At 42.0% G+C, this 26,645-nt stretch overlaps 1 protein-coding gene across 2 annotated transcripts in view; it reads left to right on the plus strand.

The window, feature by feature from the left end:
• The window catches only part of LOC147727632 (phospholipid-transporting ATPase ABCA1-like), a 2,839,360-nt gene that overhangs the window by 2,014,891 nt on the left and 797,824 nt on the right, over window positions 1-26,645 (plus strand). For both annotated transcript variants that reach the window (XM_086961649.1, XM_086961650.1), the window contains exon 37: window positions 1,727-1,904. In XM_086961649.1, the coding sequence (XP_086817775.1) occupies window positions 1,727-1,904 (178 nt within the window). The remainder of the gene's footprint in view (window positions 1-1,726; window positions 1,905-26,645) is intronic.

The raw sequence follows: 26,645 nt of genomic DNA on the forward strand, positions 1-26,645 counted from the left end.
TGGTTGCACTTGTCGAGGGTGTGTTGTCACTTGAGCTGTCCGATGAGGATGATGCGTCTGAAAATGTCTAAAATTGCCGTCTACTTCTTCCTCCGTATGTGCGAAATGCTCCTGTGTTTTGTGGTTGTTTGAAGTAATCTTTATCCAAATAGGGGTATGTCTTTTTTTCGGAGAAATTACTGATATCCTTCTGGAGTTTTAGTTTTTTAGCTTCTTCCGTTGTTTTTTTGAAAGTTTCGTTTTCTTTTTGTATTTTAAGCAACAATGCTTGTGCGTTCTCAATGGCTGAGTTGTTCAGTAAGGCTTCTTCTAGTTCTTTGATCAACTCAAGTTCTTTTAAACTCAAACGTTCTGCATCTTAATTGAGTGGAACATCCAATCTCTTGAGCATTTTGTTCCTATGTGGCTAAAGCCATCCAGGTATTCAGGTTGGTCTATGAATATCACTGGAACATTCTTTATTTGTAGGCCAGCTGGTATGGTTCCTGCTTTCAAATGTTCGAAGAGAACTTCTCCATGTAGCGCAGTCCTTATCTGTTTCTTTTTTAATCTAGTTATTTTCTCTAGTTCTGATTGATGACTTAGAGTGGTGGTTGTATTTCCTGGATTGAGTGTGGAGGGTCTTTTGAGAAATTTCTACGTTTAATCCACAAACAAACATACTCGCCCCATCTAATACTTCTGTCATATTGTCGGCTGATAAAAAACAATTTACTTTAATGCAAATAATATCCTGTAAACCTTGGATGACCTATTTGCCTCTCCCTAATGCAAACATCACATATCCAGTCACTCTTTCCCCCTAAATGTGCACTGCAGCCCCTTGAAGAGTCCTGGGCAGCATTGTATGCAATTTAATTTACTGTGTTTTAAAAGTTAATACAATCTAATATGTAATGAAAAATGTGTTGAAAAATGCTTTGTTTTTGCCTTTCTGTCTCCCAAATTTTCTTCTCCCCCCAAACTCCCCCTAGTAGTGGTTGCTCACTGCGCTTGCTCGCTACACACCATGGGGGGGCTGGTCTCACTTTTACTTTGTTCTCTCTGATTCACTATGTGTGTCTATTTTTGATGCTCTCTGAAAGAATGTCTATGGGTACATATGACTGGGTGGGTAAACTGATGTTCTTTAAGGTCATCATCTACTATTTTCTGTGCTTTGTAAGTTGACACAATTTGAATATGTAATGGAAAATGTGCTGTAAAATTCACCATTTTGGTCTGTCGTTTTCCAAAATTTTCTTGGGGGGAAAACCACCCTAGTAGCAGTCAGGACAGGGGCTGGTCTGGCAAAATTTGGCAGGGCTGCTTTCAGTTCCCAGTCAGACCCTGATCACAATGATGCTGGCTTTCTACTCAGACCAAGCAGCACCTCTGCAATTAATTTTTTAAACAAGTCCCATTAAACCAAAAATAATAGGTAAACAAAGTGTACTTTTTCCCTTCTTGAATGTGACTTTAGCACAACATTTTTAGGTTATAAGCCACCATAACATTTGAAGCGTAATTACTATTGAATCCTTTAGAATTGAGTTATGTTAGATATGCATTGAAATTACTTTGTGATTCTGTAGCTTTACTTTGAAAGTATTATGGCGAGATCTGGTGATAATGAACTTTCTGTAACTGGTATCCAAGTAAACAATGTTATAAAGAAGGGAGGTTTTATTCCAAATAATGAATGTGGTGTTTCTAAAAATGTATTGTTCTTTCTTTTTCACAACAGTGCTTCGTCATCTACAGATATGATTGTGTCGATCTGCGTGATATTTGCCATGTCTTTCATCCCAGCGAGTTTTGTCCTATTCCTCATTCAAGAAAGAGTCACCAAGGCCAAACATTTGCAGTTTGTCAGCGGGGTTAACCCAGCCATTTACTGGTTGGCAAATTTTTCATGGGACATGGTAAGGAAATGGCTTTCTCACTGTTTGAAGCTTGTAGGCAAGGTAGAAGTTGTGGACTACAGGGCACACCTCCTGCACAGTTTAGACTGATGTATATTAGCAGAATAGCTCAATTAGGAGCACATGCCATTGTAGGGACTTACATTTATAGTTAAAATAATCTAAAGAGCGTCAAACAGTGCTTAGGTACAGCATACAATAGACAATTCCTTCAAAGAATAATGTAATGGCAATAGAGGTGGTTGTTGCACTTTACAAATGCCAAGTTCATTGATTTATGCTGCTTGTTTTTCTTTAAAACCTTACAATGTGATGTGCACACAAAATGTAAAGTTTAGAAATATTCTCAAAGATGTGGAAGAAAAGTTCTCAAAATTGTGGAGGTAAACTCAAATCATTGTGGGATACATTTATTCATTTAAGCAAAAAGAATAACTCTTGTTGTTATTTAAACTGTGCGCTGTTATTGATGTGCCCAATGCACTGGCAGAAATTAGATATTAGATATCTGAAGAATATTTGAAAAGCAGCAAACCAGTGTTTTAACTTTTTCACATGTGTGATAGAAGTGCTAAAAAATTCTTCTGTGGAGACTGAATAATCACTTTTGTACAGCAAATAACAAATGAGGTTTCAAGATGCTTTACTTATTTGTTTTTGTTATTTTGCTAAGCGCAAACAAGGTCCTCCAGGGTTTCAAATGGTAAATCAGCATAGAAATACGACATAAAAACTGAGTATATTGTAAAGGGTTTTTTATTTCCCAACTCAGTGATGTCTATCTTTTCAGCATCGAATTGGCGAAATGCTAAGGGCCCTATTATGAGTCTGGCGGTCTGAGGACTGCCACACTTGTGGTGGCGGGGAAGTGGTGCAACCAGCCTCCGGTGCACTGGCGGTCTTACTGACTGATTACGACTTGGACAGTCAGGCCGCCTTGGGACTGACGGCCCTATCAGGGAACCGCCATTCCATGGCCTAGGAGCAGTGGTCTGAGGCCCCAAAATGCTTGACGGGTCTGCCACAGTCCCGACAAACATATTAGGATTTGCTCACATCCAGGGTTTACATGGTGGTTCTAACTCCATGTAAACCTCGGAGGAGAGGAAACAAACAGAGCCCTACAGAACCCCGCTGTGCCTCAACCGCATATGCATGTACACAGGGGAGCACAACATATGCCCCCCTTGTGCATGCACATAGATTTCTGCATGGCATGGATTTCAAGACCATGCCATGCAGTCCCTTTGTGGTGCCTTTTTTAATGGTATTGTCACCTTTAAAAGAGGCATCTGGGACCGCCAGACTACTTGTAAGTTGTAATCTGGCAGGTGAGTAGGGCAAGCGTTTGTGGAGCAGTGGGGGGCCATGTGGCGGTGCAAACTCCTGTAGCACCGCTCCCCTGAAAAGCCGTAATCAGCTCCTTAGTTGTGATTGCTGTTCTGATGACAACCTTCTATATTTTCCCAGGTCTTTTGTATGTTCAAGACACAGTGCAAGAACCCAAAGCAGGGAAACAGCATTGCGGGATATCTTTTAGAGAATGAGTCCCCAAAGTCAAAATCCCTGTGGATTTCCAGGCTTTTTTACATTTAAAAGGCACGTTTTATCCCTCAAATCTCTCATCCACCTTGCTTTATTTGTTCTCATCCTTCTCTAATATCTTGTGTTTACAGTTTTCATCTCCATCTCACCTCCTTTCCCTCTTCATATAGGTCAGGGGCAGCCCCCCCACCATACACTATAATCAGATGTTTTACATCTATCTAATAATGAATGCAAAGTCCTCAAGAATGATTTTAAGTTTAACAGATGGTGCTCTGTCTATCATGGTGACAGAGAACAAAAACTCACCGATCCTGAAGGACTAACATCTGTCAAATTTAGAGTTAACTGGCAGACAAGCGCCCTTCTCTGTACCTTACAGGGAACTACCATCAGACTGGTTCCCTTCAAGGTACAAATAGTTTGGTGGGTGCTTGCCATCGGTTTTCACGACCGTTCATCAAACTTTAAAAAAAAATGTTTTTCAGAAACAACCTCCGAAAGTGGCAATCTGGTTTTGAAAAACAATTTTTTTAAAAATAAAATGGGCATCCTGGGAGTTTTATCCCAAGGTGTGCCGGTGTTTCTTTCTGTCCCTCCTTGCCAGATTATTCCTGATAGTAACGGCCACAAAACAAGGACATTAAAACTTCACCCCCTGTCTTCTAGACCTGTAGAAAATTGTCTTCTAGACCTCTACAAAGAGGCCTGGCAGGGCTTTATACCAATCCGTGATTTAGCTTTAAATATCTGAGCATTACCATAGCTCTCAAGCCTTATCTCACAACGAACATAAATCTCACCCCCTCCTTCCTAAGATTAAGAAGGACCTCTCACAGTCAACAGTCTTAGCGCTAAATATACTCAGATGAGTCTCCATCTTCAAGATGATGGTCATTCCTCATTTCCTAAACACCCTTCACAACTTTCCACTGATGATCCCAAATTCATGGGTCACAGTTCTAGCTTATGAGAGCCACTCTTTTCATTGGGCTAACAAACCCCACTCAAATCACCATGACAAAATGCTAACTTTGGGCACATGATGGAGGTCTGGAAATGGATGATGTGCTATTATACTTCCAAACCTCCCATGTCCGGGATGTAATTGACTGGCTTTGTAGTGGCTGGAATGACCCAACATACCAGACAGAGCTTTTAATTCTTCGTTGGCATGGTCAATATTACAGTACAGTTAAAGGGGTTTCCAACAGGGAAAAGACTGGAATCTTAACCCTGGGGACCCACTGGCTGGGCAGTCACTGATGCTCCTTTCAACATCTGCAATCACACTCCCGGCTTTCCAAGACCCAGCTCCACAAACACCTTCAGCTTTAACATGTCTTGGCTGAATACAAAGCCAAACTGGTGGATTTTCCAGAATAGAACCCTTTAGAAGTTAAACTCCTTACGGATGTACCCCGGCTGGGGAGGAATTTCCCAAATCTATTTTGGACCTTAATGCCCTCAATCCCCTGGGTCTCCCCAGGTGGAAATAGGAAAGTTGGGTGGGCTCCTTGAGGACATCGACAGGCTGAAGGCATTCATGGCCCCCCATGAACTACCCCTATCCTCCTGTCTCTGGTTGTTTCAGGTCCATTTAACCTCTTCGGTGCTCATGACGGCTCCCGGTCGTCATGAGTCATGGTAGGCGTGTGCTCTTTACGGCCGGGAGTGATCCGAACGTTGCAGCCCCTTCCATGCAGTGTTAATGCCCTGCCTGTATGGGAGAATTAATTAGTGGGTGGGGTTCAGACGACTCCCGGCCATCATGAGCACATACCCCCCTTGATTTATGACGGCCGGGAGCTGTCAAGAGCACCGCAGCGCCATGCCCACCCCTTAGCCCCCCCCCTGCACTGTGGCGGAATTCACGCCGCGGTGAAGGGGTTAATTTACATCTCGTAGCTTACACCCGGCACTTATGGCATGCAGACCTTGTCGTGAGTCCTGCTTACCCCCGATGTAAGTGCCTAGATGCTGATTTTCATCATGTGCTCCTGCAATGTCTGAGTTTGAGGATTTCTGGTGCCAGATTGGTGGTTCTGTTTTCCGAGTCCTAGGGAGCAGTATCAACTTTAAATTCAAGATTGCTTCTCTAGGAATCCTGGAGGACCAAGGGGGTTATCAGGGTGTAGAAGACATGAATTGAGTGACAAAAATGGACATTGCACATGCTTGGACCTGCCCTCAAACCCCACACTGAAAGCATGGTGAAAGGGAATGGACTGGTGCGTGCAGCATGAGTTGCCCATTATTGCAGCCAGGGGCTGCCCACAGAAACAATCCAAAATGTGGGGCAAATGGTGGGAGTACTACGGACTGAGAACTGTATTGATGGTTGAACAACTCAGTGGAACGTCTTCCCTAGTGTCACCAGTACTATAGTTTGTCCTTTGTTTGTGAAGCGTGCAGGAGCTTGATTTACAATCTCTCATCTGATGGATCTTTTTAAGTTGACTGAGATGCAAGGTGCGTCCATTTGGGGAACATCACTTACAACGCATTTATTACAACGCACTACCATTACAACGCAACCATTACAACGCAAACCATTACAACGTATTGCGCTGGGGGGCGCTCTAGGATAGGGAATATATTTAATTTACTATCCAACACCTTCCCTACTATCCACGGGGACTGGAGTTGGAATAGTAAATTAAATAAATCACTATCCAGCGCTTAAAAGCACTATGCGTTGTAGTGGTATGCAATGTAAAAACCGCGTTGTAACAGCAGGCGTTGTAATAGCCTGCGTTGTAACGACACCAATCCGTCCATTTGCACCCTCAATAAAGAACAGGAATCAATAATCGAAGTTAAGTAATTTTCTTTCCATTTAATAGTCAATCCAATATATATGCGTATCAGAAATATATTAAAAACGTACAAGATTACAGCTGGAAGACTGAAATATCACAGTCGGTTCAGTCTCAATAGGCTATGGTACACGTTAATCTCACCACAATACAGAAATTGAGAATTAGAAATAGGTGTTCCTTAAAGAAACTCTGATTATCTCTCTCAAACATGAATAAGTTCTAATGTCCTTTCACTAATCAGGGTTTTATTTCTAGAATAATGATGGTTTGTAAAATAGGGTAGCAAGGAAATTTGGAAATGAGAGAAGGTGTCAGCATAGTGAAGTCTCCAGTAGAAGTCTCCCAGAATTGGATTAAGTGTTTAGCATGAAGCGTCATAATTGCAGGAATAAAAGGAAGAAGAGAGGTCTCTAAACCCTCAAAGTGTAGGGGAATTTGCTAGAACATCTTAATAGTGTGAGCGCTAATTAAAACAAACCAGTCGTCTCCCTGTCCCTTATCACATTGTGCATTTTCAACATTGCCAGATTTTCCCATCCCACAGAACTTTAACAATTACTACAACAACCCTGAACATCCCTTCGTTCCTGATACGCGATGAATAGGAGGCTCATCTGTTCATTTGGGGCCAGATGTATGAAATCGCATGCTTACAACTTCCTAATAGCGAATTATAGTGATTCGCTATTAGGAAATGACAAACTGTGATCTACAACAGTGTGTTAGACAATGTTAGTGATTCATAGTTAGTCTCAAATGGTCCTGCATCATCAATATTCATGAGGCAGGTCATGTAGTCCATCTTCTATGTCTAAGGACTGTTAACTTTGAAAGGCGAGCAACTGTTCACATCATGTGTTGCATATGATTAATGCCCAGTCAGGGTTCAAACGTGTAAGGCATGACATCTCTACCAATAGAGGAATTTGACTACTTAACTGGCAGGTGGGCTTGTCTTACCTCTGGATTCAGAGGTTTTCTGCTTTTGGAATATATTAGCGGGGACGCCCGCTCATGAGCCCCGGTCCGCCAGGAAGGGCATCCTCTGTGTTGATCTTCGTTTGGATTTATTTGGATAAGGATGCCCGCGGACTGCTGAGTGGTGACTTTGTCAATAGATGGAGGTGAGGCCACTGCCATGATGGACGGGAGGCCAACTCAAGGTGCATTGCACTGGAAACTATTGATGTTGGTCAGGACATGCAGGGGAATAGGACATCTGCACATGCCGGTAACTTAGATATAAATGAACAGGTTGGTGTAAATTGTTTGAAATATCTCAATAGTTTCGAGCATTGACAAATGTATTGACAGAGACAGCTCCTTCGATATTCCTATGGATTTGACTACTACTATGGCCCAATATGAAACTGATGTATTTGAGGCTACACAAGTATGATACGTTGTTGAAATTACTGAAGGAACAATGATTAGACATTTTGCTAAGCATTGTGGTTATTGTGGTTAAGAATTAAAACACGTAAAAGGTGTAACAACATTTGAATAAGATGCTAATTTATGGCAAGGATTAATTGATATTTGGCAAAAAACTACCTACTAATGAGCATTATATCTACTTAAAGTTTAAATTATGTACTCTGACATCGTGAAAATGTCCGTAGTCCATCTTCTACGTCTAAGGACTGTGAACTTAAAAGGCAAGAAATTGTTCACATTGTGTGTCATGTGTCGCATAGGATTATGGCCCAGCCAGGGTTGAAACGTGTAATGCATGACATCTCTACCAATAAAGGAATTTGAGTACTAAACCGGCTGGTGTGCTCATTTTACCTCTGAATTCAGAGGTTTTCTACTTTTAGAAAAAACTGAAAAACCATAGGTTTCAGGTACGTCATAGTTAGAAATTAGCATTTAAAAAACCATAGAAATTCACTGAAAAAACCATAGGATTCAGGGACTTTAGGTTAGTTGGACATTTCACTCATACAAAACCAGAGAAATTTGGCCGTTATAATTAGTTGAGCTAACTATAACTTGCGCCCCCGCAATGCACTGCTGATGATGGCACATTTTACATCATTCATGACATGGTCAGTGACATCACTGATGACATCACTGATGACATCTCAAATTACATCACTGACGACATCACTGATTACATCATCCAGTGACTGTGTGTTTCTGTAAAGTTTAAATATGTTTTATATATATATGCCAAGGTGTATGAGTGTATGAATAGATTATTTAGTAGGTGCGTGACTGACTGTATAAGTGAGTGATTAAACTTGTCTTACTGAATGCATGGGTTAGTGAGTAAACTGTGTAAATGTCTGTATCAGTCTGTCAGTTGGTGTGTAAGCGGCTGCATGGGTTGGTGAGTAGCTATATGAGTGTCTATATGGGTTATTGATTGGCCGTTCGAGTATTTGTATGGATGCCTGAGTATCTGTGTGGGTGGGTGGGGGGGTGACTCCGTGCATAGATCTGTGAGTGGGGAATTCACCGGGTGTATGGGTTCAAGAGTGCATCTGTGAAGGACAGTATGGGTGGATGTGTGTGGGTATGGGTATGTTGGTGAGTATATAGATGTCTCAGTGGTATATGTGTGAGTAACTACATATGTGAAAGGCAGTATATATGAGTGTTGGAGTATATAAATCACTATATGTGAGAGTGAGGGATTGTGAGAGTGGCTGTATGGATGAGTGTGTGCTTGTATCAGTGATTGTATAAGAGAGTAAGTATGCATTAGTATCTGTATGAATAGGTGAGGTGGTGTGTGTACAACTGTATAGGTGTGTGAATGTGAGTGTGAATGATTCTTTGCATGATTGCCTGGATATGTGAGTAACTCTATGGATGAGTGGTGATGTGTGAGTGTCTGTATAGGTGTGTGAGTGCAAATGATAGTGCTGTATTGATAAGTGACTGCATGTATGAGTGACTGTATGGGTGAATGAGTGGACATGTGTGTAGACCTAGCAATCAGTGAGTGGGTATGTAGTAACTGGTATTGGTGTCTATGGTTTCGAAAATGGTAGTCTGTATTTTAGAGCGGGTGTATCAAGGGTTATTTTAGGGTCTGAGGAGGTGCATCAGATTATCACGTGGATGATGTAATATGTGACGTCATAAGCAGTGCATTGCAGGGGCACGAGTTATAGTTAGCTCAACTAATTATAACAGACGGATTTCTCCGGTTTTGTACGAGTGAAATGTCCAACTAACTATAATGTCTATGAAACCTATGTTTTTATCAGTGAATTTCTATGGTTTTTAAACTGCTAATTTCTAACTATAACGTCCTTGAAGCCCATGGATTTTTCAGTAAATTTAAAAGTTTTTTAAATGATAATTTCTAACTATAAAGTCCCTGAAACCTATGTTTTTTTTCAGTGAATTTTTAAGGTTTTTTAAATGATAATTTCTAACTATAATGTCCCTGAAAACTATGTTTTTTTCAGTGAAATTCAAAGGTTTTTTTAAATGCTAATTTCTAACTATACCTACAGAGGTAGGACATGTGAAGAAAGAGGGAGAAAGGCGCAGAAAGAAGCAAGAGAAATACAGAAAGAGGCAACAAAAGTCCTGAAAGACGACAACAAGTGCAGAAAGAAGCAAGAGATATGCAGAAAGAACCATTAGAGGTGCAGAAAATGGCCTTGTTGCAAAGTCATTCTGTGCCCCCAACATTTACTGACTGGTACTAGTGGTAACTGACTCTGACTAACCAGGCCCAGAGCCAGTGCTATGATGAAAGGCACTTAGAATACAGTGAAAACACCTACATACACTAGGGTACATTATGGGTGGGGGTACCCCTGTGATTGGCATGACCTTCCCTGTAAGGCCTTAGTACATAATAGGACAGGGGGATTAAAACTACCTCTAACTCAGAGGTGCAGAAAGAGGCAAGGAAACAGGTAGTAAAAGTGCAAAAACAGGGAACAGAGTTGCAGAAAGTAGCAAATGAGGTACAGAAAGAAGTAAGAGTAGTGCAGAAAGAATCAACAGAGGTGCAAAAAGAGACAAGAAGCATGCAGAAAAAAGGTAGGAGGGGTGCAGAGAGGGCAAGAGTGTTACAAAAAGATGCATGAGGGGTGCAAAAAGAAGGAAGAGAAGTACAGAAAGGGGCAAGAAAATTGCTGAAAGAAGCAATGTAGGTGTCGAAAGAAGCAGAAAAAGTACAGAAAGAGGCAAGTGAGGTGTAGATAAAAGCAAAAGCAGTGCAGAAAGAACCAACAGAGGTACAGAAAGAGGCAAGGGAGGTACAGAAACAGGCAAGAAAACGTGCAGAAACAGGGACCAGGGGTGCAGAAAGAGGCAAGAGATGTGCAGAAAGAGAAAAGAGGGGTGCAGAAAGAGGCAAGATATCTGCAGAAAAAAGCAGCAGAGGTGTAAAAAGAGGCAAGAGATCACAGAAAAAAGCAGAAGAGGTGTAAAAAGAGGCAAGAGATGTGCAGAAAAAAAGCAACAGAGGTGCTGAACGAGGCACAAAGGGTGCAGAAAGAGGCAAGGGAAGGACAGAAAGAACCAAAAGAAGTGCAGAAAGAAGCAACAGTGGTGCAAAAGGAGGCATGAGGGGTACACGAGGAAGGAAGAGAAATGCAGAAAGAAGCAACAGAGGTGCTGAAAGAGGCACAGAGGGTGCAGAAAGAGGCAAGAGAAGTACAAAAAGAACCAAGAGAAGTGCAGAAAGAAGCAACAGAGGTGCAAAAGGAGGCATGAGGGGTACAGAAAGAAGGAAGAGAAGTCCAGAAAGAAGTAACAGAGGTGCTGAAAAAGGCACAAAGAGTGCAGAAAGAGGCAAGAGAAGTGCAAAAAGAAGCAACAGAGGTACAGAAAGTGGCAAGAGTGGTGCAGACAGAGGGAAGAGAGGTGTAGAAAGAGGCAAGAGAGGTACAGAAAGAGGCAAGAGAATTGCTGAAAGAAGCAACAGGGGTTTAGAAAGAAGAAATAGAAGTGCAGAAATAGGCAAGCGAGGTGCAGAAAGAGGCAAGTGCTGTGCAGAAAGAACCAATAGAGGTACTGAAAGAGGCAACAAAGGTGCAGAAAAAACAAGAGCATTGCAGAAAGAACCAACATAGGTGCTGAAACAGGCGTGAAGGGTGCAGAAAGAGCAGGAGAAGTACAGAAAGATGCAACATAGGTACGGAAAGAGGCAAGAGAGGTACAGAAACAGGCAGGAAAAGAGCAGAAACAGGGAAAAGGGGTACAGAAAGAGGCAAGAGAGGTGCAGAAATAGTATAGAGGGAGGCAGAAAGAGGCAAGAGATCTGTAGAAAAAAGCAACAGAGGTGCAGAAAGAGGCAAGAGATCTGCAGAACAAAGCAACAGATGTGCTGAAAGAGACAAGAATGGTGCTGACAGAGGCAGGAGAAGTACAGAAAGAACGAAGAGAAGTACAGGAAAGAAGCAACAGAGCTGCAGAATGAGGCATGAGGGGTGCAAAAAGATGTAAGAGAAGTGCAGAAAGAAGCAACAGAGGTACAGAGAGAGCCAAGCGTGGTGCAGACAGAGAGAAGAGTGGTGTAGAAAGAGGAAAGAGATTTGGGCAAATAGGGAAGAGGGGTGCAGGAAGAGGCAAGGGGGTGCAGAAAGAATCAACAGAGATGCCGAAAGAGGCAAGAGAGGTGCAGAAAGAGGCAAGAGAATTGCTGAAAGAAGCAACAGAGGTTTAGAAAGAAGCAACAGAAGTGCAAAGAGAGGCAAGTGAGGTGCAGAAAGAAGCGAGAGCAGTGCAGAACGAGCCAAAAGTAGTGCTGAAAGAGGCAACAGAGGTGCAGAAGGAAGCACGAGGGGTGCAGAAAGAAGGAAGAGGAGTGTAGAAAGAAGCAACAGAGATACTGAAAGAGGCACAAGCGATGTAGACAGAAGGAAGAGAAGTGCAGAAAGAAGCAACAGAGATGCTGAACGAGGCATGAAGGGTGCAGAAAGAGGCAAGAGAAGGGCAGAAAGAAGCAACAGTGGTACAGAAAGAGGAAAGAGTGGCACAGAAAGAGGGAAGAGAGGTGTAGAAAGAGGCAGGAGAGTTGCACAAATAGGGAAGAGGGGTGCAGAAATAGGCAGGAGGGGTGCAGAAATAATTAACAGAGGTGCCGAAAGAGGCCATAGAGGTACAGAAAGGAGCAAGGAAAGTGCAGAAAGAGGCAACAGAGGTGCAGAAAGACGCAAGAGAGGTGTGGAAACAAGCAAGAAAAGTGCACAAAGAGGTAGGAGAGGTGCACAAAGAGGCAAGAGAGGTACAGAAAGAGGCAGGAGGGGTGCAAAAAGAAGGAAGAGAATTGCAGAAAGAGGCAAGAGAATTGCTCAGAGAAGCAACAGAGGTGTAGAAAGAAGCAAAAGAAGTGCAGAAAGAGATAAGTGAGGTATAGAAAGAAGCAAGAGAAGTGCATCAAGAAGCAACAGAGGTGCACAAATAGGTAAGAGATGTGTAGAAATAGGCAGGAAAGGCGAAAGGTGGGGAAACAGGGCTGCAGAAAGAGGCAAGAGAGGTGTGGAAAGAGGCAATAGAGTGCAGAAAGAAGAACCAGCTATGCAAAAAAGGCAAGAGGGATTCAGAAAGAAGAGAGATAAGTGCAGACAGAAGCAAAAGAGGTGCTCAAAGAGGTAAGAGGGATGCAGAGAGGCAAGATCAGTGCAAAAAGAATCAAGAGGAATGCAGAAAGAAGCAACCGATGTGCAAAAGGAGGCATGAGGGGTGCAGAAATAAGAAGGAGAAATGCAGAAAGAAGCAACAGGGGTGCTGAAAGAGGCACAAAGGGTGCAGAAAGAGGCAAGAGAATTGCAGAAAGAAGCAACAGAGATACAGAAAGAGGCAAGAGTGGTGCTGAATGAGGAAAGAGAGGTATAGAATGAGGCAAGAGAGTTGCACAAATAGGGAAGAGGTATGCAGAAAGAAGCAACAGAGGTGCCGAAAGAGGCAACAGAGGTGCAAAAAGAAGCAAATGAAGTGTAGAAAGAGGACACAGAGGTGCAGAAAGACGCAAGAGAGGTACAAAAACACTCGGCCCCCCTCCCCTGTGTATTTAAAAAAAAGGAGAGGCCAGGCCACAGGGATGGGTCCCTGGGGCTATTTTGGCCTGAGGAGGGGGGTCACGCGGCCTCCCTAAAAAAAAGAAATGGCCAGGCCCCCGGGGGATGGGGTCCCCAGGGCCCCCCTCCCTCTCCTAAAATAAATAAAGGCTGGCCCCGGAGGATGGGGTCCCCGGGCCAATAGAGACCTTAGGAGGGGGACATGCAGCATCCCTTCCTATGAAAATCAGGGTGTTTGGCCATGCCCCGGGGGAGGGGTCCCCGGGCCCAGAATTGGCAACGGGAGGGGGGCCCACATGGTGCTCTTCCCATTTACATTTCTTTTTAAAAAGGGGTCCAGGCCCTGGGGGATGGGGTCCCAGGGCCCACAAAATAGGAAAGAAACGGGGGCAACACAGCCCCTTCTTAAAAAAAAACACTGGCATCACCGAGGCCCCGCCCCATCCCAGCAACACTCTGCAAGCACGCCCTGCAGCGCGTTTTAAGTTGGGAATTTAATTACCCTCCAGTACTGGGGGTCCCTTGGGGGCCAAATAGCTCACCAGGTACCTCCATTAAGCGCCACGAGGCTGTGTTGCAGAGAGTTGGTCCAGGCCATGCCCCTGTTTACACTTCGCTACAACGAAGCTCTGTGGCGCTTACTGGAGGTACCTCGTGGGCTATTTGGCCCCCAGGGACCCATAGTATTAAAGAGAAATTAATTTCCCAACTTAAAACGCATCACAGGGCGCATTTGCACAGTGGTAAAGGGCGGGGCGGTGCCTGATGAGACATGTGTGCAAACAGGCCCTGTGGCACGTTTTAAGGTGGGGAATTAATTCACCTTCAATCCTGAGGGTCCCTGAGGGCCAACTAGCCCACCAGGTGCTGGAGGTACCTGGTTGGCTAGTTGTACCCCAGGGGCCCTCAGGATTCAACAGGACTTATTCCCTCAACTTAAAACGCGCCACGGGCGCATTTGCACAGTGGTGAAGGGAAGGGGCGGGCCTGAAGTGACATGTGTGCAAACACGCCCTGTGGCGCATTTTAAGTTGGGGATTTAATTCCCCCTCAATACTGGGGGCACCTGGGGGCCAACTAGCTCATCAAGTACATCCAGTAAGTACCAGAGGCCTGTGTTGCAGAGTGGTGGTCCAGGCCATGCCCCTTTTTACACCTCTGTGCAAAGCAGGTCTGTAGCACTTACTGGAGGTACCTGGTGGGCTAATTGGACCCCAGGGACCCTCAGGTTTCAAAGTACTTAATCCCCCAACCTAAAACGTGCCACAGGGAGTGTTTGCACAGTGGAGAAGGGAGGGGGCGGGCCTGGGGTGATGTGTGGAAACACTCCCTGTGGCACATTTTAATTTGGGGAATTAATTCCCCTTCAATCCTGAGGGCCCCTGGGATCCCAACTAGCCCACCAGGTACCTCCAGTAAGTGCCTGAGGCTTGCGTTGCCGAGAGGTGGTCCAGACCACGCCCCTTTTTACACCTCTCTGCAATGCAGCTCTGGGGCGCTTACTGGATGTACCTGGTTGGCTAATTGAACCCCAGGGACCATCGGGATTCAAGGGGACTTAATCTCCCAACTTTAAGTGATTACAGGGCATGTTTGCACACATGTCACCTCAGGCCCTCCTCCCTTCACCACTGTGCAAACCCGCCCTGTAGCCCATTTTAAGAGGTAGTTTTAATCCCTCTGCCCTATTATGTACTAGGGCCTTACAGAGGAGTTCCTGCAAATAACATGGATACCCCAATGCATAGTGTTCCCTAGTGTATGTAGGTGTTTTCAATGTATTCTAAGAGTATTTTAGCATAGCACTGGCTCCAGGCCTGGTTAGTCAGAGTCAGTTACCCCCAGTACCCATCTGAAAAATGTGTGGGCACAGGATGATTTTGCAACAAGGCCTTTTTCTGCTCCTGTTTCGGTTCTTTCTGCGTATGTCTTGCTTCTTCCTGCACTTTTCTTCGTCTATGCGGACTTCTGTTGCTGGTTTCTGCATTTCTTTTGTTTCTTTCTGTGCATTCTTTCTTCCTTCTTTACATGTCCTACCTCTGTAGGCATAGTTAGAAACTAGCATTTGAAAAACCTTTGAAATTCACTGAAAAAAACATAGGTTTCCGGCAAGTTATAGTTGGAAATTAGCATTTAAAAAACATTTGAAATTAACTGCAAGTGCCATAGGTTTGAGGCAAGTTATAGTTAGAAATTAGCATTTAAAAAAACTTAGAAATTAACTGACAAAACCATAGGTTTCAGACAATTTATAGGTAGAAATTAGCATTTAAAAAACCTTTGAAATTCACTGAAAAACCATACGTTTCAGCAACTTTATAGTTAGAAATTAGCATTTAGAAAACCTTAGAAATTCACTGAAAAAAACATCAGGTTCAGGGGTGTTATAGTTAGCTGGATATTTCACTTGTACAAAACCATAGCAATTCCTCCGTTATAGTTAGTTCTGCTAACTATAACTTGCGTGCCCACAATGCACTGCTGATGATGTCACATATTACACCATTCATGACATGGTCAGTGACATCACCGATGACATCACTGATGACATCTCAAATGACATCACTGATGACATCACTGAAGACATGATCCACGTGACAATCTAATACACCTCATCATGCACTAGCATAACCTTTGATCACTCATTGTAAAATACATAGTACCATATTTGAAACCATTGACACACCAATACTAGTTACTACATTCCCACTCACTGATTCCTAAGGCTACACACACCACTACCCATTCAGCCACAGAATCACTTATACATGGAGTCACTGTTCAATAGAACACTATCCTCTACATTACACCTAGCAAGGTCGCTAAATGGGGGACTGGCATTGGGACTTTGTGCCCTCGGTGCTCTGATGTTGGATCCGACTCAATCCACATTTTTGCAACATGTCCAAAACTTGCCCCAATGTGAGAATAACAAGGACCCCCTGGGTAATGTCGTGACAGACTCCTAGGGCAGGGTAAACAAAGTGTATGCAAAAATTCCTAGGCAGTCTATACTATCAAATAAACAAGTCACCGTATTGTTAACCCCTTGTGGGACACCCCATTGGTGGCTGTGGTGTCTCCATAATTTTAAAATTGTATTATGTTTTGAAATGTATTAAATACATGTATTTTTTATAATTGTGCCATATAGGTTAATCACCCATTGATTTACCATATGATTTTTAACTTTTATGTATTAAAAATTGTTTATTTTATACAATTTACTATATTATCTCAAGTGTTCCTTTGCCTTGGGTCTATTGACTTGTTTATTTGATAGTATAGACTGCCTAGGAATTTTTGCATACAAAACTTGCCCCAATACTTCTTAGGATACAGGAACTGTTAAGTGAAGTCACTAACCAGCCTATCTCTCTAAACCCTACAATTATTTTGCTGGGGACTCAGTCTGACTCTCCCAGGATTAAAAATGAAGGACTGGTCTTTATCGCAATGGCTGTTTGGAGGATCTGTGTTGCCTCCGCCTGGAGAGATCCTGACCCCTCTTCTTTTTCTCAATGGCTGCCAGGTTAGTGGCCACATACCACCAAGAAAAAGCTGTCTATGCTAAAAAAGGTCGCAAGAGCCGGAAAAAGGGCCAGGAAGTTTGGGAAAAACTGTCCTCTTAGCTAGAACAACAGGGGTAATCAGTATAAACTTCTTTGAAGTTCAGTTTTCTGTTGCGATGCTAGTCTTTTGCTTTGTGCTCCTTTTTTCTTTTTCCGTCTTTTGCTTTTGTGCTTTCTTCTTTATTTACGCTACGGATAATAACTTAATATGTCTTTATTTTTTCTTGCGCCTGTCTTTTTTAAAATGCTGTGTTTCTTAAATTGAGGGGGGTGGGTGGGGGCGAAATGTTGACTGTATGTGTCTTCTTTTCACTTGGGTTTGAAAAAAAAAGAATTAAAAAAATAAAACATAAATAAAAAAAGAACACTATCAAATGCACTCATACACCTATATAGACATTGACACATCAGCAGTCATCCTAGTCAGTTATGCAGTCATCCTACTCACTCATTAAAAGAATCAATCCCACTTACATTTACTCACCTACACAGCTATACACACACACCTCATTTATTCATACACATAGTAATTCATTGTTACTATGTTAAAAAATCGCTATTACAATTAAACACTCATTCATACACTTACTCTCACAATCACAATCACTGACTCTTACATATACTCATTTATATACACAAACTCTCACATACAATGCCTTTTATTTTTGTACTTTGTTGGAGATGTACCACTGAGACATATATTCGCTCACCAACACACAAATAAACACACTCAGTCACCCAAACTACTGTTTCCACGTGCACTCTTAAACGCATACACCTAGTCAATCAACCACTCACACATCCATGCATAGTTACACACACCCACCCAACCACACACACACTCAGTCTCCCATAAAAATACTCAGCAAACTAATCAATAACTAATATAGACACTCATGTAGTTAATGACCAACTGATGCATCAGGTTATGCAATAACAGAGACAGTAAGGCACACATTCCCATAGTTTAGTTACTAACCCATGTATTTAGTGAGACAGTTTTAATTACTCACTTAAACAGAAAGTCAGACTGCTACTAAATCCTCCATCTAGAAAGATATATATCGACTCAATCTTCAATACACATTGATATATATATATAATAGATATTTAAATTTCAAACAAAACCACATTCACTGGATGATGTCATCAGTGATGTCATTTGAGATGTCATCAGTGATGTCATCAGTGATGTCACTGACCATGTCATGAATGATGTAATATACAACATCATCAGCAGTGCATTGCAGGTGCGCAAGTTATAGTTAGCAAAACTAACTATAACAGAAGAATTTCTATGGTTTTGTACAAGTGAAATGTCCAGCTAACTATAACGTCCCTGAAACCTATGTTTTTTTCAGGAAATATATATATATACATATACATACATATATAGGTAGGTAGTTATAGTTAGAACCTATTTTCCATAGGAAATTCACAATATTCTATTTGGAATAACTTTGGCGCCGGTCGACGAATCTTCGCAAAATTTTCAAAACTGGTGGGGTGCTCCATTCCGGTCCTAACCTGAAAGTCTGGGGTGATCCGTGACGCGGGGGCTGAGAAAAAAGGGGGTCCCAAAACGTGTTTTCTCCAATGCAATTTTCCATAGGTACCGTTTATCGCTGCTACAGCCCGAACGGCTGAATGGATTTACGCCAAATTTTCCAAAGTTGTAGTTCTTGGTTCAGACTCGTGCCTTTTGCTTATATGGTGTAAATCTGTACAGTAGTTCCTGAGAAAATCATAATTTAAAGTACACATATATATCCATAGCCTTGGTGGATGCGCGTATCTTGTGCGCACAGTAAGCGCACCGCCCCGCTCACGCGCCGAATGCTAATTGGCTGTCAAGTGGTTGTTAACATTTGAAGCCAGGAATTGCTGGTAGCCATTTTTTGCCTCGGTAGAAGCTAGAATCTAGAAAATAGTGGGACAGGTGTTTAAAAGGTATGAAGGGGGCATGTAAGAAATATTTTGATCAACACATTGAGAAATGTGTGTTGGGTACATGGATCCACCGTAATAAAAATAAAAATAAAAACAAAGCAGGGACTCCTGTACTTGTTTAGGCATCAGCTACCCGGGAGGGCAAAATACTGGGGACTAAAATATTACATTTGATGGGGGTCAAGAGGGGCGCTGTAGCCTGGGGACCGCCCTTACTCTGTGCTACAAAATAAATGGGTGAGGGAGCTCAAAGGTCCATCTAAGCCCCGGGGATTACCACCCTCCGGGTTTTTTATATTTTGAGAGTGAGGCTGCATGGTCTGCATTCTGGAGCAGTCGAAAGCCTTGGGGAACCCCACCCCCCAGGAGGGGCTCCTGTTGTGTCTCAGGGTGTCTACCCCCAAGACACTGCTGTTTGCTATGGCAGGGCGGGAGTCAATGTTCCCGTTGTGTCATAGTAAAGATGAGAGCATATTAGCAAGTGGCATTTCGCCGCAATTTTTGTAAAAAAGCCAAAAATGCGGTGAAAATGATATCGCCCTATTAACTAGGCGACGCTAAGATGCATTAATGCAGGTTAGCAGCCGGGTTGCTAAGGGCTCGCTTCCTATCTCCAATGAGTTGCAATGTAGGTGTTCTCAGTGGGAAGGTAGGTGTTTCTATGAGAATATAAAAAGGAAGAGGGAGGTATGACAATAGCGTGGTATTTAGAACGCAGCCCTGGATTTGAGGACTGATAGGAAAACGTTTGCTAATTGCAGTTTATATCAGATCCTAACATCTGTTCTGAAGTAGACTTAAGCATGTTTAATATGTGATGTGGCAGATTTAGAAGTTCCTTACATCACTATTGCATCACTTTTAACATGGGAAAAGTGACGCGAAAGTGGTGCAAAGGGGTTTGTGAATCTGCTACACAGTGTTCTGACTTAGTTTGCTTTTCTTTCTGTCATGTAGAGGATACTGGGTAAATATAATGGTTTCTGTACAGCCAGTACCTTTCAACCCTACCTCCTAACTGCTTACTGCCTGTTACCACAGTAACAATTCATGGAACACTTAAGTGAGCCCACAAGTTACAAGTTCACTACACAATGTTGGTAATGGAAACAGTTACTGTGCTGAAGTTTTTAAAATTTTCCATAGGAACCGTTAATCCTAGGTACAAACTCTGGTAAAGACCTGGTAAAGAGTTAGCCTCAGTATTATACTTCTAGTTATAAACATCATTTGTATTTTAATTGTTAAATGTTTTGTAAGTATATGATTATCACACTAAATAATAGTGACATTTTGTCAGAAAAAGAATATGTATATACTTTTTTATTAACTTTGATTAAAACATCAATAAATAAGTAGAAAAGTAACTTTAAAATAACAATAAAATAAATAACTAGAAACATAAGTTTAATATAACAATATAATACAAAAAATGTTTGATGGACTCCAAAGCAAGGAGGGTAGTTAATCTGCAAAACAAAAATGAAAATAAGTGTTTAAAATTAGATCAATGTGACTGAATGAGGTCAACAATCACAAATAAAGGTAACAACTTGGCAATATTTGTTAATATGGCAATATGGCAATATTTGTTAACCTCTTCAATGCGGGCTCTTATAGCCCGCATTGAAGAGGTGTCTGTACGGAAGTGCCTACTGCGTCAGATTTACAGTATGGACCAACAGGTCTTTACAATGATTCAGAGATGAAACAGAATTAGGTGAGAGATCACGTCATTAGGCAGGACAATATTTTTTATTTGGAAAGCATTTACTTGGAGGAATTGTGCATCTAGGCCGCTCTCCTTACCTTGTGTAAACACTGTGGCAAACAGAGTTCACAACTTCAACTCAACTTTGGTTCTGCACTGCAGACTGTATTAAATTCAGCCTTGATTTTTTTATTGGCAGAGTGGACAGCAGAGCCTATAACTTTAAAAGGGAAAGAAAAAGAATGTGAGGGAGAGTGAGAGAGAGAAAGAGAGAAAAAAACTACATAAAAAGTGTGGGAGAGAGAAAGTAATAGATGGAGCAGTTAATACCGGAGAAAATCTTTGGAGCTCACCATTTTGGCTCCGTTGTGTGTTCAAGCACGTGCCGATTCATAGTGCACCCTCCAGCTTAGTGATCTGAAAGATAGTATATAGAGTTAGTAATAGCATTGTACATAGAACTGCAAAAATATATGTTTGCTTTATTTCTTTGTACACTCAGGATACTGTATTTCATCACCTTCCACTGTAAGGAGGTATTTGTGCGATGTTTTTGTTCCAAAGTACTATACCTCTTGCACTCCCACTGCATAGCGGTGAGTTCTCATTCCTGTGTACCCAGGGTCTTATTAACAAGGCCCTTGCGCCACTTTTGGGTCATTTTTTACATGGGGAAAGTGACGCAAAATTGGCGCAAGGGGCTTGTAAATCTACCCCCCAGACTGTTGCACCCCATTGACTCCCAGTGTCTGGAGGTGAGTGCTTCTTCTTGTGCACTCAGGGGTGGATTTATAAGCTCCTTGTGCCACTTTTGCATCACTTTTCCCATGTTGAAAGTGACGCAAAAGTGGCGTACAGGGTTTGTATATTTGCCCCTCAGACTGTTGCAACCTATTCACTCCCACTGCCCGGAGATAATTGTACATTCATACGCAGTCAAGATGCTGCACACTACCTACTCATTCTGCCCACAGGTGACTTGTCGTTGCTTCGGAAACAAGCTTCTTTGCTCACCTTGTGCCATTGGTGTCATTCAAGGAGGATGCACCACGTGTCGAAGCAGCCTTCTCAGACTTTGTTACTATGGCCACGCATCATCGCAGAATCCTCGAACGTTGAACTTTGGAGGTGTTAGGGGGGTACGACAATTTGTGAAACACAACCTGTAATAATATTCGCAGCTCACCTTTCTGTCACCGGTGTGTCTTTCACCAAGTGCCAGGACATAATGCACCCTGAATTTTTACATCTAAAAGATAGTAAAAGAAAGATGTTATGATTGGTAATTGTTACTATCCTAATGTGGAGTAGAATTAAATCGCCCTTTAACACACCTTCCCTCCCGCATTTAAAAAACAACTATTTGTACAGTTCCAACTTGTTTAATAGGCTTTGATTTTTCAAAAATTACTATAGTAGTAATGTTTTTTATCCGGTTGTGAAAGCAAGTGGTGCGGAGTGATACACTTGCTTTCGATCATCACAAGCGATGGACATTTGACCGATCATAAAAGCTTTCCTGCTATTGGAAAAAAATACAAATGCAATAAAGGTATATAGGACTGCGTATGAGTAAATCACTGCATTGCCTTTTTGTATCCAGTCTGCTGCACCCCATCTACTCCCTCCGATGCGCACCCGGCCTCATTGATCACCTTTTTGTGGACAGGTCACCTTCTACATCATGCAGTCCCGCTCTGCCACCAAGAAGTCTCACATATGGTGCTGAATCACAACATACTTGTACTCCCATCATCATCGCAGGTTCCTCACCGGCTCAGTCCTAGCGGTACCACTACCTCAGTGACCAAAGAGGCCATGCATGTAGTGGTGGGCCCCCCTACTCGGTGGTTTGGGCCTACATGGGGCATCCGAACCACCAGGATGGGCCATCACAGCGCTTGCGATGGGAGCAACTCTAAAATGGCTTAGAGCACGTGCGCCCCCGCTTTTTTATTGGTAGGATCACGTGTGTAGTGACGCATGTTCTGGATAGGTGTGGTGTGGGTGTATACCGTGCATGAGGGAGTGTGTGTGTGCCTGCCGTTCTGACAACTAGTCCTGGAACTAAGAAATCACTACAATGGAAATCTGGGCCATGTAGCGTTGTTGTGTGAGCTGGACTGATGTATGCCAGTGCTGAGCGAGGCTGTGAACGATGACTCTGGAGCTATGGGCGTGGTTCCGTCGTGAGCTATATGAAAAATCTACTGATTTGGGTGCCTGTGTTGTAGTGCTCCTGTCACCCGGTTCTTACATGCAAATGTGTCATTAGGTCTGTAAAGTTCTACAATATGGCTAACATGGAAGGTACGGGGTATCATTGACTTTATATTCATCCATAGCACACATAAAAGATGGTGGACAGGACACATTTCTGCAAATATGAATGTTTGTTGTACATTCAGTGGAGTGTTGTAGCTGTAGTAAGAAACTGCTATGAAAGCTTTTGGTTGCAGTTTTTAGCACATGAAGGACAGATACTACATATATGTATGTGGTTATTCAGGTATACTGTTGAACTTGGTGCTGGAAATCATTGTTCAAAGCTCGGAGTTGCGTCCAAATCCTGTTATTGTAGAGTAATAACCTAATCAACGCGTGCCTGAACATGTACTGTAAATACGGTGCTCATGTAAATTGTTGATATAGTTTTAGGTCGACTTCGCGCTATATAAATATGCTAAAAAAAATGAAATAGTACACATTTATAAATTGACTATACAGTTTCTTTGCAGTATTGTAATGATAGACTTTGTACGTTTGTATTTGTAGAATAAGCGAGAGAAAGTTATATAATCAAAGTTTTTGTTTTTGGCAGAGGTAAGATGGTTGCATACGCTGTTTACAGCACAATATAATATGGTAGGGCACAGGAGTAGCATTTTACAAACATGATAAGTACACAGACTCAGATAGATAGTTGATGTGGGTACGTGCACGTGTGCTCGACTCCATTTTATTACGTTGCTGTTGGTAACAAGTAGAATAGTACTCATGATATCAATCATAAACAGTTTATGACTTCTGCTGTACAAAGGTAGGAGCACTATATGTGAAATGATACACAGAAGATTCTATCGTGAAAGGTTCATGAGCTGTGGTACACTGAGGAAGGGGCAGTTTATGTAGAGCCTGCTCACCCTGCGATGATGCGTGGTTTTAGCGGTCTGTACTCAAAGCATTGACTGTTGTATGACTGTTGTATACTAGACTGCATGAACTTTTAGGGGAAAAAAACCTACTATCAATGGTTATCAATTGCTCTGCAAACTAGCTCTAGTGATTGCTTCCCATAAAAAATTATTTCGCGCAGTGCATTGTAACTTTCTCAAAATGGGGACGTATGTCTGGTGGGGATGTTGAAGGTGATACCCTAGAGGTACTTGGTATTGCCGGTGGTGGAGGTACATTTAGGCGCATACTAGCAGTGCCATAGGAGTATTATTTGTTTGCACCTTAAATAAATCCAGGCTAAATTCCCTACTGTCTGTAGTGTAGATAGAAAGCTGAATTTGAGTTGTGAATCTTACTGTCCGCAGTGTACATCGAAGCCACTAGTCAGCACAGTTATAGAAGAATGCTTTTTTTCACTTATTTAAACAAAATCTGAATACATACAGTATAATTGTTTCTGCATTAAGTAAATCAAGGCTGAATTCTCTACTGTCTACAGTGTAGATTCAAAGTTGAATTCAAGTTGTAAACCCTACTGTACGCAATGTAGATGTTTGGGAGGACTGCATCAACTGCATATTGATTGAAATGAAAGATAGAATGTGTATAGAATACATTATTAAAATATGTATGTTTCAGGGACATTTAAAAGGGACAGTATGTCTCACTGTGACATAAAACTGTTCACTCTTCTTTGCGATGATTTATGGTGCACTGAGTTAGTACTATCTTTGGCGCTGAGCTTGTAAGTATCCAGCGATAATGCATAGTGCAGGGAGGCTACACTGGGAGCAATGTTTTTTGCCGTGTAAATTCTGTCTTAATAAGGCTACGGGGAGATTACTTGGGGTGCAGTGAGTTAGTGATACCGAAATAACTCAGCATGTGCTCACTCTGTTATGATTCGTGTTTCGGGCAGGTCGCAATGGTATAATGTCTCTTGTCTACTGGAATGCGTTATGTACAATCGCCATTCTACCTGAAACGTGAGCCCTCATAATGTACATCGAAAGCAGTAGCGATCACTGACATCAGGAAATTATTTTTGTTGTATCTTTTCACAAAATCTGAGGACATAAAGTACAATTATCTCTACCTTAAAAAAATCAAGGCTAAATTTCATGCTGTTCATAGTATACATTCAAAGCTGAATTCAAGATGTGAACCCTGCTGTCTGCACTGTAGATCGAAGGCATTAGTCAGCAGCGATATGGACGAAAGATTCTTGTCACTTATTTTAACAAAATCAGAACACATACAGTAACATTTTCTCTGTTTTAAATAAATCAAGTTTGAATTCCCTACTGTCCGTAGTGTACATGCAAAGTAGACTTCAAGTTGCGAACCCTACTGTCCGCAGTGTAGATCGAAGGCAGTAGTTGACACAGACATCGAGAAATGCTTTTTTTGCCATATACTTTAACAAAATCTGAGGAAAACAGTACAATTGTCTCTGCCTTAAATAAATCAACAGTGAATTCAATGTTGTCTGTGGTGCTGATGCGCCACAGGTATCAAGTGGTAAACTCTGTTGATCACAGTATACATTTGAAGGCAATAGTTAGTGTAGCTATTTAGCAATGTTTTTTGTGGCATCCTTTAAGAAAATTGTCTCTGCTTTACATAAATCCAGGATAACTTGAATGCTGTCCGTAGTGTAGATGGAAAGCTGAATTGAAGTTGTGAACCCTGCTGTTTGCAGTATAGATATAGGCTTCACTACATTATCTGTAATGTACTCCATACAATGACTGTTGCATACGGAACTGATAAACTGGTATCAAGTGGTGAACTCTGTTGATAGAAGTGTACATTTGAAGGCAGTACTCAGTACAGATATTGAGGAATTTTTTTGTCGCATCATTTAACAAAATTGTCTCTGCTTTACATAAATGAAGGCTAACTTGAATGCTGTCAGTAGTGTAGATTGAAAGCTGAATTGAAGTTGTGAACCCTGCTGTCTGCAGTGTAGATCCAAGTCAGTAGTTGACACAGACATGGAGGAATGCTTTTTGTCACTTATTTAAACAAAATCTGGAGACATATAGTAGAATTGTCTCTGCATTAAATAAATTAAGGCTGAATTTCCTACTGTTCATACTTTAACAAAATCTGAGGACATAGTACAATGGACTTTGCTTTAAATAAATCGAGACTGAATTTAATGTTCTCTGTAGTGCTGATGCACTACTGGTATCAAGTTGTAAACTCTACTGACCGCACTGTAGATCGAAGGCAGGAGTCAGCACAGATGCCGACAAAGAATTTGTATCACTTATTTTAACAAAGTCTGAGGATATAGAGTAGAATTGTCCCTGCCTTACATAAGTGAAGGATAACTTCAATGCTGTGCGTAGTGTAGATCCAAAGCTGAATTCAAGTTATGAACCCTGCTGTCTGCAGTGTAGATCGAAGGCAGTAGTCGATACAGACATAAGTAAGCGGTGCTAAGGCGCTGAGTTCGCAATCGGCCTGTATCGAGGAGGCACGTGGTCATGGTGGCAGCCACGTGGCAGGGTGAGAATCTTCGCTGTGGCAGAGTCTTTTCTCTTTGCAGAAGTGAACCACACCCAAGGCGTAGGCTAATTATTTATAGTCTTACGCTGGAGTTGCATACGTTGGAACTATTGCTTGTTTTTTTAGGTAGCATTGCAGATTTGGTTTCTTGTTGAAAATATGGGGAAGTGGTCAACATTATTATTAGGAATTGTCATTTAAAAAACCTTTGCAATTCACAGAAAAACCCATATGGTTTCAGGCAGGTTATAGTTAGGAATTATCATTTAAAAAACCTTTGAAATTCACTGAAAAAACCTAGGTTTGAAGCAGGTTATAGTTAGGAATTATCATTTAAAAAACCTTTGAAATTCACTGAAAAAACCATAGGTTTCAGTGGTGTTATAGTTAGCTGGACATTTCACTCATTCAAAACAATTGAAATTCCTCCGTTATCGTTAGTTCTGCTAACT

Source organism: Lissotriton vulgaris, chromosome 3_1 (genome assembly GCF_964263255.1).
Source record: "Lissotriton vulgaris chromosome 3_1, aLisVul1.2, whole genome shotgun sequence".
NCBI lineage: Eukaryota > Metazoa > Chordata > Amphibia > Caudata > Salamandridae > Lissotriton > Lissotriton vulgaris.